Source organism: Peromyscus eremicus, chromosome 18 (assembly GCF_949786415.1).
Source record: "Peromyscus eremicus chromosome 18, PerEre_H2_v1, whole genome shotgun sequence".
Taxonomy (NCBI): Eukaryota; Metazoa; Chordata; class Mammalia; order Rodentia; family Cricetidae; genus Peromyscus; species Peromyscus eremicus.
Window position 1 is genome coordinate 9,459,327 of NC_081434.1, and position 17,134 is coordinate 9,476,460.

Sequence of the window (17,134 nt, forward strand, 5' to 3'; positions counted from 1 at the left end):
TTCACAGCAATAGTAAATCCTAACTAAGGCACACAAGAACTCAAGTTGCCAGTTCCTTCAGGAACCATTGTTCTCATACATAGCCCTAAGACTTTCTCTTTGGAAACAACCTCAGATTGAACGATGTCATGAGTGTGTAACAATCCACATTTGAGACAGGAAAGTTTAGCGAAAGTTTACCTTCAATTCTAGTGCCCAAGAGGCAGAGGCAAGTGAATCTCTGTGAGTTTGAAGACAGCCTGACCTACATAGGGAGTTTCAGGCTAGCTAGGGCTACACAATGAGACCCTATCTGGAAAAAAAGGAAGAAAGAAAAGGAAGTAGGGAAAGTCATCATCACCAGGACCTTTTGAGAAATCCTTTCTTTCCTAGAGTAAGTTGTATGATTCCTATGGAAAGGAAGACAGGCCTGGCTTTGCCATCATTCGGTATGAAGACACTACAGAGGCAACACACACACACACACACCTTTGTGTAGCTATAATAAGGCAGGGGATGACAAAATGTTACCACTTAGGGCTTTGTGGATCTCTGATCCAGCTCCTTCAATTGTGAGTTTGGCACCTGAAGACCGGAATTGCACCCAGATCCTCGATGAGCTCGTGGTCGGACTGGGACAAGAACACAGCACTAGACATGATTAAAATTATTTCCTGATGGCTAAACACGAGCCTGGATGTGCTGTGCTAGTCATCACTTTCTCGCGTGGAACCGGTTTGCCTCTTGATGTGTGTTTCCTCTGCGAGTTGTCTTCCTCCCTCTCTCTTCCTCTTCTCCTTCTCTGTCACCTGGCTCATTTCTTCTGCTGTCCTTAAGGAGGAGTGTTCCTTAGCACTCGCTCTCATCTTTGGCCTCTGCGGTCTCGCCTACAACCACGTTGCCACCTGCCTCCTGAATCGTTATCTTTAATTCTTCATCAGCTTTCCGTAGGACCCGCAGACTCACCTGAAATCTGTGTGTCTCTTTCCAGATGTTCCACAGACCCACCCAGCTGTCCACAACTAAGTTGGTATGTTTCTCACAAACTGTTTTCTCTTCCTGTATGCCCCGTATCATAGTCCTTCCCCATTTGAGCCGTCAACAATCCACCTGGAGTCTTTCTCCCTAACCTTCCCTGAAGCTATCACCTCCTCTCTACATACTCTATCTTGGTGAAGGCCAGGACTCAGAGCCGAATGCCTACAGGAGGTAAACGAGCGAGAGAGGACAGAATGGTAAGGTTGGGGCCCACCAGAGCCGCAGACTCCATTTAATGGAGGCACAGGGGACTTCGAATAAGCAACCTCTTGCCACGAGGGAGTACCAGGCCCACATTGCCAAGTGTTCTAGATGAAAGAGAAGCCGACATTTTAAGTGTGAAAATCTTCTGATTTTTAAGCATGACATGTAAGTAGACTTAAAAACAGTGACCAGTGTTGAATGGGAGACAAGCAGCCCTTGCTTCCAGCCCCATCCCCACCAGGGAGCATGCATCGTGCCCAAGATCTATTCACATGCTTCCAGTTGACGATTTCTGCACAGACTCTGCTAATCTCTTGCGGGGCGTATTGCAGATGGTTCCCGAATTCTTCATCATGTTACTCCACTGTCAGAGGGATCACGCGCATGTCTAGTGATACAAAACGATGTCTGTCGTCATTACGACTTGGAGCATTCACTACATGCCAGCTGCCATGACGCGAGCCTCACCGAACCATTCCAATGGCCCCATGTGGCGCCATCATCATCACTGTGTAGAATGTTGGGAAAACAGGTGACATGCCCCCAAGGTTCCATCTCTCAGGCTGATGCTTTGTGACCTTCCATACTGTCTTCTTTCCCTTTGCCCTGCCATGTCCCAATCCAGTGCTTTTAATTTTTTTTTTGTGATGCGTTACCCCTTCCTCGCACAGAGAAGCCCAGGAAGCTCTATGCCTAGTTCTTATCACATAACTCTTGGAAGGACTTTCCTCAAGTCTCCCAAGTCCCCCTCTGAGATATGGGGCCATCTGAAACTGGCGGTGCCATCTGGATGGAGTGACTCGAATAAGGACTTGTGTGGGCCCCAGCCTCTGTTTCTACCCTCTGATGTGTCCTCTGACCCTCTGTTCCACGCGTGGGCTGACCGGATGCTTGGAGAAGTTCCAGGAGTCACACCCATCTGGATTCCTCTCTGTCTGCGCAGCAGGTTCCGGATCTGAGAGGAGGAAACTTTCAAACTGGTCTCCTACTGGCAAACATAGTATGTTTTAAATTTAGAGTCCTACAAGTTGGGTTTTACTGGGTGGCATTTACATACGGCCTCGGAAAGCTTACATCGTTAAATACTGAGGTCCCATAACAACTGAGTATACGTGGGAGCCTCACACACCTGTGAAAGACTAGGACAGTGACGTCATAACTGTGATGGCTGTTTTTGGTTGTCGACTCGACAAGATCTTCAATTAACTAAAACCCAAGTGGCTGGGTACACCTGTGAGAGATTTTTTTTTTTCTTAATTATTATTTGAAATGTGAAGATCCACTTTAAATCCAGATCTTTTGAGATGGGAATATCCATCTCAAATCTGGGTCACACCTTCCGGGGGCAGCCTATATAAAGGACATGAAAGAACGAAGCTTTTATTTTTTGCCTGCTTGCCCTCACACTCACTGGCAAGTCCATTCCTTCACTGGCATTGGAGCCCACTTCTTTGGGATTCCAGCACATCCTGAAGACCAGCTGAGACATCCAGCCTCATGGACTGAATAACTACTGGATTCTTGGACTAGAAAGCCATTGTTGGACTGGCTAGACCACAGCCTGTATAACATTCTAATAAATCCCACATATATTCATTCCATCATTTCTGTTCCCTTAGAGCAGTAGTTCTCAACTTTCCTAATGCCACTATCATTGAATGCAGTTCCTCCTGTCGTGGTGACCCCCAACTGTAAAATTATTTTCATTCCTACTTCATAACTGTAATTTTGCTACTGTCATGAATTGTAATGTCAATATTTTTGGAGACAGAGGTTTGCCAATTTGAGACAGCACCTGGCAGCAGCCCGAATGGCAGCGAGAAAGCAGTGAGAGCCAGCCCCAAGCCGTGGTGAGGTGGGGTACCTAGGCTGGGGGCCCAACCTTTGGCATGGGACTCCAGCTCTACACTTCTGGTTTGCCACTTTGCCATTCGCCGGTGTGGTTGGGACTGCTGCCTCCTCCCAGCTCGCTCCCAAGCCCTGCAGTCTGCCTTAGAGCCAGCCAATCAGAAAAGGGCAGATCCTGCAACCCTCCCTTCCCCCGCCCCCCTCTGATACATCCCTGGGCATACCAACACATCCAAAGACGCCATAGCCAATCAAGTTTAAACGGATGTACTGTTGCTTGCTTAGCCAATCATGTTTGCTGGAGATGACATAACTGTCCCTGGAATTCCCCCAGCTGGGCTTAAAAGGAGCCTGAGAGCTTCTCTTGGGGAGTCGTTGCCATTTTGTTATGTGACTGATCCCTGTATGCAGGAATTTTCTCTCCAAAAATAAACGCTCTTGGCTTTGCTTACAAGAGTGGTGGTCTTTTGTGGGGTGATTCACTGACCCTAACACCAAGGGGTCACAACCCACAGGTTAAGAACCACTGCTCTAGAAAATTGTGACTAATATAATAGCAAAAAGTCAGTTGAAAGGGAAATTTCAGGGGAAGAAGAGTAGCTGTGACTTAAGGTTGAGTTAGATGTATTAACTCCTGGACATTCCTTGGCTACAGAAGCATCCCTAACACAGCACCCCAGCTGACAAGGTTACCACTTACCGAGGAGATGGCAGTGTCTCTGAAGAGCAGTGGAGATGCAGAAGGAATTATTCTTGCTTGAAATAGGAAGTCCTGGTCAAGTATCACAGGAAAGGGGTCAGTCAACAACAATATGTCTTCAACAGAGCCAAAATGGAAAAGGGGAGAAAAAAACCAATCATTTCTTCTACATGCATTGATCTGCAAACCCTGAGTGGAGACTACTTACAGCTTGATCCAATAATTGTAAGAAAGTAAGCAGCTGCATCACAATGGGAACTATCATTTATTGATAGCAGGATATTGTGGCGTCTTCATAATTGATTTAAATCTACCCAAAAGTCCCAGGGAAACACGTATGTTTGATCAATCTCAAACAAGCAACAATGAAGCGATGTATTAGGAATAATTTATATTGTACTGCAGTACGGACCTCCTTGCAACCCCAAGTGTGCCTGGGGAGCATGTACAAGCAGGTAAATACGGAGCAGAGAGCTGGTGCTCAGCAGCCAGCCTGCTGGATTTGATTCCTGGCTCTGCCAATCCCAACTCTACACTCATTACTTACTTACTCATTAGCAGATTCCTCATAAATACGGTAGACACTTTTTAATGAGTGTGTCTGTGATGCATGCATGCACGTGCAGGCATGGGTATGGGGGATTGCACCTGCCAGCACGGGCTCACGTGGAGACCATAGGCTCCATCTTTACTAATTCTTTCCATAGTCTGCTGCTTTTTATGAGTTATATGAGATGAGAGAAATAATCTTCACCCAACTCCTACAAAACCCAACATGGCCATCTAAAGATTGATGTTCAGCACTATCTCTATATGGAAGCTGGGCCAATCATTTACGTTTTACTTCTATTTCAATAATAGCATATTCAGTAATAAAGGAGATTCTAGACAGGATGTTTAAGGAGGAAGTGATTTGCAATCACCACACTGTCTTATATGTTATAAACTTTCAATGAAACAGAAATGTGATGATATGGACCAAGCCCATCAAATACTTTAGCATGAAGAAACACGTGATTAAAGTAAGCTGAATGGGATTGTAACTGAGGTGAATGAGACCATTGCTTTGGTTGTAACATTTAGAGACAAAGGCTTAATATGGCATGAACCCTAATTGGTTTTAATAAAAACCCGGAGCCAGATATCGGGGCCAATGCTGAAAGATCAGCGAGACAAAGGAACAAGCCACAGACACCTCTCACCTCACCAGCTCCTCAGCCAAAAGGGGGCTGAGCACCTGTCTCCTCCCACCTTATAGTCCTCTCTCCGCCCAGCCATATCACTTCCTGTCTCCACCTCCCTAGTGCTGGGATCAAAGGCATGAGATCCCAAGGGGTGAGATCAAAGGTGTGTGCCACCACTGTCTGGCTCTGTTTCTCTTTCAGACTGGATCAATCTTGTGTAGCCCAGGCTGGCCTTGAACTCACAGAGATCTGCTTCTGCCTCCCGAGTGCTGGGATTAAAGGCGTGTGCCACCACTGCCTGGCCTCCGTGGCTAACTAGTGGCTGGGTCTGCACTCTGATCTTCAGGCCAGCTTTATTTGTTAAATCACAAGCAAATTATCACCACAGCTTAATATTAGTATCAATTAATGAGTTGCTTTTGATTTTGTGTTGTTTTTCCCCTTTCTAGTGTATCTCCAGTTATAGGCAAGTCTTGATCCTAAGGAACACATTAGAGACATAGACACCAGCTCTTTGGGTGTGTGTGTGTGTGTGTGTGTGTGTGTGTGTGTGTGTATGTGTGTGTGTGTGTGTGTCACATCTGCTTGTGTTCCTTTGGTAATGTTTCGGTAGTTTGGCATCCCCACAGCTCCTCAGGCCAGGGCACGAGCAGTTTTCCATATCTCCTTTGTTCTATTATTTGCTGGTATATACATCTTAATTAAGTCACAGGAAATTTTTGGCAAGATCTCTCTCTCTCTCTCTCTCTCTCTCTCTCATTACATCCCTCTCACTGTATTCACCAAAAATAAATCTTTACTGTAAGACCCACTATTACATCAGGAAAGACAGGCTAGGTTCAGATGGAATGAGAAACGGCTCCACTATCTGAGTAGATTAATGTTTCAAGGTTACCCTCGCACTGCCTATCATATGATGCCACAGTATCTTACCTCATAGTGCCGCAATCACCAGGCAAAGGACCATCAGGGGTGGAGAGTGCAGCCTCCACAGTTTGATGCTTCTATTCTGAAAGGACTTCTCCCATGGGCCAAAGTAAGTCAACTGGACATAAGATGAAGTACAGCAGCCCCATAGCAGTGGTCAGGAAAACTACAAGACAGGAGTACATATTTGTTGACTGCGATCTAACATGTTTCTGTTTTGACTTCTACTCTTTATAACTGTCCATCTGTATGGTGATGCGATGATTGACTCATTTCCTGCCTTAACGCTACCATTCCCCTTTGGACCCCGGTTTCACAATCAAAACAGATGGAGCACTATTTTAAACATTCGTCAAGATAAATTAATTCGAATTGCTTTCAGCATAGCCATGAAGCCGCCATTATCATGGCTACATCTTAATTGCATCCTTACCTCATCGCGTTCATTAAACAGGTCACTCAACTTTATTCCTTCCTCACTCAACACAATAAAATGTTTAAGGTTCTAGCGATACCTTGACCGTGTTATCTAAGTTGATGCCATTCAGATATACTGCAGCAAACATATTTAAAATGTCACCACAAAAGACATTATCTAACACACACAAAAAAAATCTAAGTAAGAATTGGTGTGTTTTAAACAATATGAGATTTTGTTTCTTGATTCAGATGAATTGGTTGATTTAATAAGCATTTCCTGGGATAGATTTTAAGGGGACGATGACATCAGGGCATGGTTTATAGATTAGTCACCACATTTTCCGAAGAGAATGGTTAAGCTTTAAAAAAGAACAAATGTTTAGTAGCTACTTACTGATCTCATAGCCTCCGACCAGCAAATTCTGGATCCAGCCCACTTCTCTTGAGTCTCATCTCCGTGGACTGCCCACGGGTGATATGGGAGTCATTCTTTTTTTTAAAGATTTATTTATTATGTATACAGTGTTCTGCCTGTATGAGTCCCTGCAGGCCAGAAGAGGGCACCAGATCTCATTACAGATGGTTGTGAGCCACCATGTGGTTGCTGGGAATTGAACTCAGGACCTCTGGAAGAACAGTCAGTGCTTTAACCTCTGAGCCATCTCTCCAGCCCAAGATCATTGATTCTTTAAAAGACTTTTCAAGTAACGGTGTGGCATCCCTTGGTAAGCTTTGCTTGAATCAGTTGTTACGTCAGGACTTGCAAAGTTACGTTTTCTATCTTCAGAACCTTTTCTTTCTCAACCTTCCTTTCTGCTACCATGAAGCTTAGGATGTGGTGGTTACCTGCGCATCCCCGGCCATGACAGCAATGCCCCAGCAAAGGTCAGTAAAGCTCGTGGAGATGACCCCCTCCAGAGGCGGTTTCAGGGAACAGCATCTGCTGTATTGTTTGTGAGCAACCACTTCTATAGTGGAAGCCAATCAACTATGATTGGTTAGTGCATTACCTCGGATTGGAGAGTGAGCACTCATACCACCAGGGTCTCTATGTGGAAAAAAGGGATGTGGAGACGTTAAAGAAGACGTGAAGAGTGTCAATTTTTTCCACAGGCCAGTGACTGGCTACTCAGGCTACTTCAGAATTCAGTGCTCTGACTTCTGGAACATGGTACGCCAAGCTTCTTATCTAGAAGTACAGTATGCCAAGTATTTTTCCTACATTAGGGCATTTTCTCCTCCAGTAGGGAACATCTCCGAAGAGCAGGTAGAAAGAATGTAAGAGGCAGGTGAGGAGGAGTCCTACAAAATGCAAACTTCTGGACTTGACTGTTGTGAGACAAGACTTTGCTTGGGGAGACACAACACACATTTTTCCTCACCCCAGATAGGGAGCCCACAGCACCATGGCAGTCCAAAGTCCAGATACCACCCAAGTCCAACTTGGTGAACCAGCAAAGTCCAACTTAGTGAACCAATGAGGTTTTTTTTTTTTTTTGGCCGGGGAGGGGGGTGATGGGGGAGAGGTATGGGTGAGGGGTTAATTAGGAACAGAAATGACTCAAAGCCAGCTGCATCACCAACATGGGTGAGAGCTCACAAAATCTGGGAACCTGGAGCACACTGCACAGCACGTAGGCAGCTCACCAGGCTGGAGAGTGCCCCTTCCAAGTGACTCAGTTGGTCTAAACCTCTTCCAGGCAACTTAGTTCTTTCAGGCAGCTGTCTGGTCTGGTCTCAGAGCTGTCTTTGCAGCCTGGTTTGCCAGAGAGTGACTCTAGGCTGCTCAGAGTATTTACTCTTGTGAAGAAAGGGCCTGATGAATATTTCAGTTTCAGGGATTTCCTGAAGCTATTTCGAGCTGTTTACCTGCTGTTGCATGAATCCTATTTGGTCTTAATAAAAACCCGGAGCTAGGTATCGGGGTGAAGACTGAGAGATCAGAGGAGCAGAGCAAGCCACAGCCACCTCACCTCTTACCTCACCAACTCCTCAGCCCGAAAGAGCATGAGTTCCTGTCTCCTCCCGCCTTACATTCTTTTCTCTACCCAGCCATATCACTTCCTGTCTTAGTCTTCCTAGTGCTGGGAGTAAAGGGGTGTGCCACCACTGCCTGGCTGTTTCTCTTTTAGACTGGATTAATCTTGTGCAGCCCTGCGTGGCCTTGAACTCACAGAGATCCAGTCTCTGCCTCTGGACTGCTAGGATTAAAGGTGTGCGCCACCACTGGCTGGCCTCTATGTTTAATCTAGTGGCTTGTTCTGTCCTCTGATCTTCAGGCAAATTTTATTTGTTCAGAATATCACCACATTTACCTTATGTCTTAAGGCTCATCCGTGCGAGGTGGACTATTACAGTCTCGGAAGAAACCGCTACAAAATACTGACACGGTTGCGGAGCTCGTGAAGTCACAACATTTGTGTTTGCCTGCACAAGATGAGTCGGGCCAAATGTAGGCACAGATGGGGAGGTGCTCCCCAAGCCCCATCTCTTGCTGAGGCGTTAACAGAATAGAGGTCATAAGCATGTAGGTGATGGATATCTGAGGGGTGAATTTCAGAGTGAAAATGTGTGTGTGTGTGTGTGTGTGTGGGTGCACCAATAATGGAGGCCAGCAGAGAAGGCTAAAATGGATGAGAATATAAATGGCCAGGCAGGCAGGGGGGAAACTTGAGAAGGTGAGTGGCCGAGCTCAGGCACCCAAACAGGACAAGACAGTCATCAGTGCTGAAGGTTCAGGTAAAACACAGGCTAAAAGGTATCCCGTGGACTTCCTCTGCTGAAGCCCGATTCTACAAAGGGTGCAAACAGTAACCACGTGTGAAGGACGGGAATGAAAAAAAAAAAATGAAATAAAAGGAGAAGAGCGGGACTACTCCTAAAGTATAGAGAAGATTTTTCGTGTAGATGAAGGGAAGAAAGCCCGAGTCCAGGCTGAGCAGGGACAGCAGACTAAACCAGAGCATGAGAGGAGAGAGAGGGAGGGAGAGCAAAAAGAGGAACTGCCGAATAAGGCGGCCAGGCCAAATGGCAAAGAGAGCAAGTGGTAGACGAAAAGGCCGGGTTATCTCGGGAAGGGCAGCCCAGCCCTGGGCTGGAGAAGTTCAAGGTAGCAGTCAGGGTACACCAGCTAAACCCTGTAACAGGTAGGGACTGAGGGATGCTGGGAGAACCTGGCTCCTTTGATACGCTAAATAGGCACCTTAGTTAGCCTTTTGTTCCGGTTTGAGACCTAACAGGAAGGAATTCAAGCTGCAGCGGAACCCTAGAAACACTGGGCTTCTGTTCCCCCACGACCAAGTTTTCCTGCTGGGAACATTTACCAATTTATACCCAAGAGGGAGATCAAGTTTAGTTTTTCTCCAATGGCTCTTGGTTCCCTATTCACAGAGTCCCTCTGCATCTATGGGGGATTGGCTCTTGGCCCCCTCAGATACTAGGGCACGCACAAGTCTCTCTATAATCAGAACTCTCTGCCTACAGTTTACTGTATCCCCCAATTAAAATATCTTTATAGGATTTATACTTAATACAAGGTAAATGCTGTATTTATAGTTTTCTGCATTGCTTAGACAATGGCAAGGAAAATGTCTGAGGGATGGAGAGATGGCTCAGCATTTAAAACATTGGCTGCTCTTCCAGAAGACCCAGGTTTGATTCCCAGCACCCACATGGCAGCTAACTACTGTCTGTAACTTCAATTCCAGGGAACTTTTGCATTGGGCATGCAAATGGTGCACAGACATACATGTAAGCCAAAAAGCAGTCACACACATTAAAAATAATAATAAATGAAATCTAAAAGAAAGGAAGATGCCTGTACGTATTCACCACAGATGGATTTTTTGTTTTGTTTTTTGAGGCAGGGTTTCTCTGTGTAGTTTAGGAGCCTGTCCTGGATCTCTTTCTGTAGATTGGGCTGATCTCGAACTCACAGAGATCCACCTGGCTCTGCCTCCCAAGTGCTGGGATTAAAGGTGTGCACCACCACTGCCAGGCTACAGATGCAATTTCAAGCAGGCGGATCTCTGTGAGTTTTGAGGCCAGCCTGGTCTACAGAGAGAGATCCAGGACAAGCACCAAAACTACGCGGAGAAACCCTGTCTCGAAAAACCAAAAAAAAAAAAAAAAAAAAAAAAAAAAAAAAGTGGCATTTGGGTATGACCAGCATCTTTATTAGAAAACAGTATAGGTTTTTGGACTTATTAAACATTGCAGTGTTTAGGATTGACAAAAGGGTAATTACATAACAAACAACGCCTGTACAGTAAAACAGTATTTTATAGCACTCCTTAAAGGACACCATGACCTTTAAATACTACCCCTGCATCGTAGGAAAACCATGACTGCTTCGAGACGGGGTTTCTCTGTGTAGTTTTGGTGCCTGTCCTGAATCTCGCTCTGCAGACCAGGCTGGCCTCGAACTCACAGAGATCCTCCTGGCTCTGCCTCCTGAGTGCGCAGTATATGTTTTTAAATCTCTCTTCTCTTTCTTTACTTCCTGTCTCAAGTCTGTATATTCTCCGGGCTGCCAGTCTCCATCCATTGCTTTACTGAAAACAGGAACTAGCTAAGCTTTAAAAAGTCGGGGAAAACAGCATCTAAACCGGAAAGGTTGAAAGGGCTTCTCTAAAAGCCACCAAAGCCAACGGTTTCCAAGTCCCTCAGAGTATAAAAAGGGACAACCCAGACCATGCCTTAAAATAAGAATCCGCATCACCGTGTTTACTCCCAAAGCAGAAACCGTGGAAAGGGACCTAGACGCCTACCTGCATAAGTGCCCTAGGTGATGTAAACAACTCTTAACTCCCAAAGCAGAAACCGTGGAAAGGGACCTAGACGCCTACCTGCATAAGTGCCCTAGGTGATGTAAACAACTCTGCGGCCCTTTTATGGGTAAGGAGAGGAAGCACCAAGCCGTCGCCACTAGGCTGTCTGCCCCCAAGGTCTTTAAAGGTCTCTGCTACGCTATTTTTAGCAGGGGGAGTGGCCGACGCCCTGCTTTCCCGGGGTTCCTTGCTTTCCCGGGGTTCATCGCGGTTCCCTCTCGGCCAGAAACGCCCTGCACTTCTAGAAAGCGCCTATCGGCAAAAGTCAGCTGCGGATGCCCAGTTGCACCTCCAGGAGCGCACACCCACCCTGGGGGCGGGTCCCTCCTCCCCGGGGGCGGAGCATCCTCAGGCCACGCCCCAGGCCGCACACCGCCCAGGCGTTCCCGGAAGCTGATGCGCTGGCCCTGGTGGAGCTGATTGGCTGGGGGCAGCCAGGGGCATCGCGCGGGTTTTTCCGGAGTTGGGTTCGGGCTGAGTTTGCATTCTGAGAGCATGGCCGGGCCGTGCGTGCACCTGCGCGAGCTGCGGGGCCCCCTGCACCCCGACAAGGACGACACCGAGGAGGAGTACGTGCAGGAGGAGGACGGGGACCGGGACTCGGAGTTCGTGGACGCCGAGGAGCTCTGCAGCGGCGGCATCCAGGCGGGCAGCCTGCCGGGGCGCGCCCGAGGTGAGCGAGTGCCGCCGGGCGGGTGTGCCGGGTGCACCGACGGACTTTCGGTTCTGATCGGCGGCGGGGAGTGGGGGTGGGACAGACAGGGGCACAGGCGGAGACAGACGCGGGACAGACGGGGGTGCAGACGAGGGGATAGACGGAGGACAGACGGGAGACAGACGGGGGCACAGGCGGGGACCGACGGGAGGACAGACGGGGGGGAGAGAACAGGCGGGGGACAGACGGGGGGACAGGCGGGGACGGGAGGGGGACAGACGGGGGGGAGAGAACAGGCGGGGGACAGATAGGGGACAGGCGGGGGACAGACGGGGGGACCGGCTGGGGACAGACAGGACAAGCGGGGACAGACGGGGAGCACAGGCGGGGACAGACAGGGACAGATAGGGAGAGGGACAGGGACAGAGACAGACGGGGGACAGATGGCGGGACAGGCTGGGGGGGCAGGGACAGACGTGGGACAGACTGGAGGACAGGTGGGGGTGGCAGGTGGAGGAACAGGTGGACAGGCGGACCTGTGTCCTGGCGCAGCGGCCTCACGGTCCTTACCATGAAGCAGTGAGTGGTAGCAGCAGTGACTGGCATATCTGTGAGTCAAGCTTCCTCTTTACAATGTTTACAGTTGTTGGAGGTAGTTTGACAGTCGGGGAAGTAGATGTGGTGCCCGGATTCCCACCCAGAAACTTTGATTATGCTGCCCTGCCTGAATCAAAGATGGTGTTGTTCCTTAGTAACTTTGAGAAAACGCGCACACACACACACACACACACACACACACCCTACACACACTTTCATGCACATACACACATATACACACACTTACAAATACAAATATACATACACAATACACACACACACCCCTACACACACTTTCATGCACATACACACATATACACACACTTACAAATACAAATATACATACACAATACACACACACACACACACACACACCCCTACACACACTTTCATGCACATACACACATATACACACACTTACAAATACAAATATACATACACAATACACATACCCACATACATACACGCATGCCCATATATTCACTCATACACATACGTACACACATGCACACACATTCACACATACACATGCATACACACACACACACACACACACACACACACACACACACACGCTTGCACGGTCTCGTACAATAACAGCTGCTGACCACGTGTGGCCACAGACATTACCAATGAAACACAGCCAGTGCCAGTGAGGAGCTACTGCATTTTAAGTATGACTGAATTTGAACTCAAAACACACAGAATGACATGTTGGCGGAAGTGCAGCCGGCTCTCCTGGCCGGAGCATTTGGCCCTGGGACACCCCAGGGAGAGAAGGTGATGACGTCACCACCCCGGTGGAAATACCCCTCATGACTTAGGCAGCTGTTCTCTGATCAGAGAAGCAGGCACATTTCGTGCTGAGACGGAACACCACACATGGAGGAGAGACATACATGTGATTCATGCTGGAGAAGTGAGCTGAGCTCTGCGTAAACGTAGGGACCGGCCAGGAGAGGCGAGCGCAGCCGAGAGAGCTGAACACCCTCATGCCAAGGGAGGCATCCTGGCAACTTTAAAGCCCCACATAGAGGCCGGTATTAGCCGAGGCGATGGTAGCAGGCAGACTGGATTTCAAAGAGCAAATCCACGCGTGCACCGTGCTTGCCTCCAGAATGTGCAGGTGGAGCCGCGTCCTTGTTGTAGACAGGGTGTCGGAGAAACAGGCAGGCAGAGCGAAGTGTTGGAGGTAGCGGGTAGAGATGTCTGCGTGGATGGGTGAGGGGATCAGAGAGAGGTACATATTGGCGGAGACGTTTGCAAATTTCCTGTTCTCTTTATCTCCATCTTCCCCCCTCTTCTCTAGTTTCTATTCCCGACGAACTCACTAACGAGCGGTGCACCGTGAGAGGGCGGTTCCCCCTCCTGGGTCCTTGGTGGCACGTGAAGGTTTCTGTTGTAAAGCCTGTGCGGTCCAAGATCTACCAAGCTCAAGGGTTTCCATCCTACTTTTTACAGTCCGACATGTCGCCACCCACTCAAAAAAATATCTGTTCGCTTTTCCTTAAAGAGTGTGGGTACGAGCGCAGAGATGAGTTTTTAAAATGGGTAGAGAGAGTGTCAAGCTTTGAAAAGCTAAACTTTGAAAATCTGCCGGAAACATTAAGATGTTTCGACAGAGAGCCTGGAGAGAAAAATATAAAAACATCTACTGAGACTGAGCAGGATGTGAGGAGATTGCCTGTGGAGGAATCATGTAAGTATGTTTTTTATCGGTGAGTTTTTGGGTCGTTGAGACGCTGAATGACTGAAGTGTTACAGCTGTTAATTCCTGCCGTATCTTGCATAGGACAAACTGAGCCTCTCTGATCAGAAAATCTGAAGTGCTCCATAATGTAAAACTTTCTGAGCATGGGCATGATACTATAGGTGACATTTTCTCATTCATATGCATGAACTCTGTCTCATCCACAAAATTATTAAAATATTTTTACAGTGTTATTTTCAGCCTGTGTGTTTTAAGGTGCATATGAAAAGTAAACAGGTTGTATATTTAGGCTTGGATCCCATCCCCAAGCCTTCTTATAGGCCAATATTCTAGATTATGAAAGAAAAAAAAAGTCTCCGAATATTTCTCCCGAGCATTTCAGATCAAGGACACAAAAAAATTTGCCCACAGCTTGCAGGCCACATGTGACCAGGGATAGTTATGAATGTGGCCCAAGGTGAAGTCACTGTACTAAAGACTGAAGATTTATTTATTTATTTGTGGCTCAGTTTGGTTTTCAGTGGTGAACTTCTTAGGTGACAGTGTGTTACAGTGTCAACAGTTTGAGTATGCCTGGGTCCTCTTTGAAGTCAGTTTGATGAAAATGTTACATTGAATTTCGTGTTCCTCCCCTGCAGCATGCAAGGATTCTAGTCAGTGATCTACTTGATCCTGGAGGGTCCACCTTAAAACTGTGATTCTGTCTCTAGACTTTTGAGTTCATGGAGTCATTAAGCACCAAAGCTACACAGAGAAACCCTGTCTCAAAAAAAAACAAAACAAAAAAGAAGACTGAAGAGAAAGGAAAGCTGTGGAATAATCTACTTTAGAGATATTTCAATTCTGAATGAGTTAAAATAGCATTAAAATATGGCTTTCTATCTGGACGTCTATATGCAGAAGACATTTTCTTTCTTAGTGAAATCAAATGAATTTTGTATCACACCAAAATGACTTCGAGGGCAAAAGAATCAGGGTTACAATTGGGAAAATAATTGTAAAGGTTAATGCGTAAATGATTTATTTTTGTGCTTAGTTTTAAATTTACCCTTATAGGATGCATTAGAGGGTTTTTTTTATGATTATATTGCAAGCAAAACAATAAAGGACAGAAAGTTTGGTGCTCGTAACGAAGAAACCATCTTGGTAGAAATAATTCTATTAACTTCCATTTCTACCAAGGTGGTTTCTACCAAGTTAATAATTCTATTAACTTTCTTAGTGCTTCAGGTAAATGGAGTAATCTTTCTGACTTAGGCGTCTTCAGCTGGTTGTGTTAAGAGAAAAGTCTCCCAGTCTAGGCTCACGGTATGTCTTGCTTTGTTCTTTCTTGACCTCCCGCAGTCCCGTTTGTGTGTGTGATGACAGCTTTGAAGTTCCCAAAAGTCATGGAATTCCTTCCAACTCTTTTTCCTCGGCACTTTCGAAGGCTCATCAGCTCAAGTTCTGAAGAGGTGTTGCAAAGGATAGAAGAAGCCTTGGGGACACATCCGTGGAAGCTCGGGTTCCGTAGGGTAAGTCAGACATTTATTGTTCAGCATTCAGTAATCTTGGATAAGGCAGAGTTCTTCAAATGTGGCCACGTTTGTATTTCTTTCTGCTGAGAATATATGTGGATTTAGGGTTGGATTTTTTTCCCTGAGTGTCATAGGTCAACATAAACGTCTTAGGTCTATAATTCTGACACGACTATAAAGTCAATAAATAATGAAGTCGACTGATTAATAAACAGAAACCAACACAGCAAGATGTATGCCGTTCAGATTATCACTATTAATTTTACCATGTAATGCATTATGATGTGACATGCTTTTCTGTCACTCACTTGTCATTGTGTCAGTCTCGTGGAAGACAAAAGTTCTTTGGGATTTATTGAGTCATTTGCTCTGCAGTATAGTCTCTCATATCCCTGTGTGACTATTGAGGACTTAAATATTCCCAGGGTGCATCAAGCTGCTGTCTGCTTGTTACTTGGTACAATAACACCATGTAAGTCCGTACTTGTCCTTCTTGTCAGAGATGAAGAGTTGAAATGGCACTTGTAGGCCTGAATGGTTTTAGAGTGAATGTGGTCCTTAAATCTTGGTAGCTGTAATGTGGCTTTCCAAATGAAAACACAACTGATTAAGTTTAACCATCTCCAGTATGAGAAGTAAGTAATACTGACTCCCAACCCAGCATGGAAGTAGAGATGTTCCTTGATGGAACATCTTCTCCAGAAAGGCCCTGACATAGAGGCAGCAGAGGAAGGTGAGGCAGGAATTACCCGTGATATGATCCATCATGCATCAGGGCTCAGGTCTTTCCTCACCTCCATAAGTCTTATTTGTATTCAGTCTCTCTTGGGGAATTTAAGCATAGCTCACTTACTTCTGCGTGCTAATCTGTCCTTCACTGAAGGACACCCATCTTAGGAGTTTAAAGCCCATTCTAATGGTATCATTAGTGTGGTCTTGTTTGACATTTGTGACCTCTTTGAAGGGTACTGTTTGCAAAGGTCATCCCATTCTGAGCCGATGGGGACTTCAGTGTTTGACTTTTCAGGGGACTCTAGGCAGTAGAGGCCTTAGGAAGGGCGTCTCCAGGAGAATGATGGAGCCGAAAGATAATGTAGTGAAGGGTCTCCTTTGTAGTATTTGGGAAGAATTACTGATAGACACATGGACATCCCAGCAAGCCAAGAAAGTGAGGCAGCTGCTCACTTCCCAGTGCCTGCAAAGACCCCTACAAAAGTGTCGTCCATACAGGAAGCCTCTCCGCTGTGAATCTTACTTACACATTACATGATTCACACTGACTTAATTGGACTGGTTGATTAAATGTCTCTTTCCACAGACAAGAACCCCGCATCGAGATGATGGCACACAGTCTTCTAAAGCCTTTCCGTAGTAGAGACTTAATAATTGTCGTCTTAAGGGGCTTTTAAAAAGTCAATGAAAAGGGTCAGTAATACCTGCCTTCCAAAGTCATTTCTGGAAGAAGAAACTGTTAGTGATGTTGTCTTTAGGAGACCTGGGGAAGAAAAAATAAATCAGGAAATTC

At 46.5% G+C, this 17,134-nt stretch overlaps 1 protein-coding gene across 1 annotated transcript in view; it reads left to right on the plus strand.

The window, feature by feature from the left end:
* Positions 1-11,554: 11,554 nt before the first annotated feature.
* The window catches only part of Helb (DNA helicase B), a 29,673-nt gene continuing 24,093 nt past the window's right edge, over positions 11,555-17,134 (plus strand). Inside the window, exons 1-3 of the mRNA XM_059245494.1 lie at positions 11,555-11,802; positions 13,691-14,080; positions 15,437-15,606. Of these exons, the coding sequence (XP_059101477.1) occupies positions 11,625-11,802; positions 13,691-14,080; positions 15,437-15,606 (738 nt within the window). The 5' untranslated portion in view covers positions 11,555-11,624. The remainder of the gene's footprint in view (positions 11,803-13,690; positions 14,081-15,436; positions 15,607-17,134) is intronic.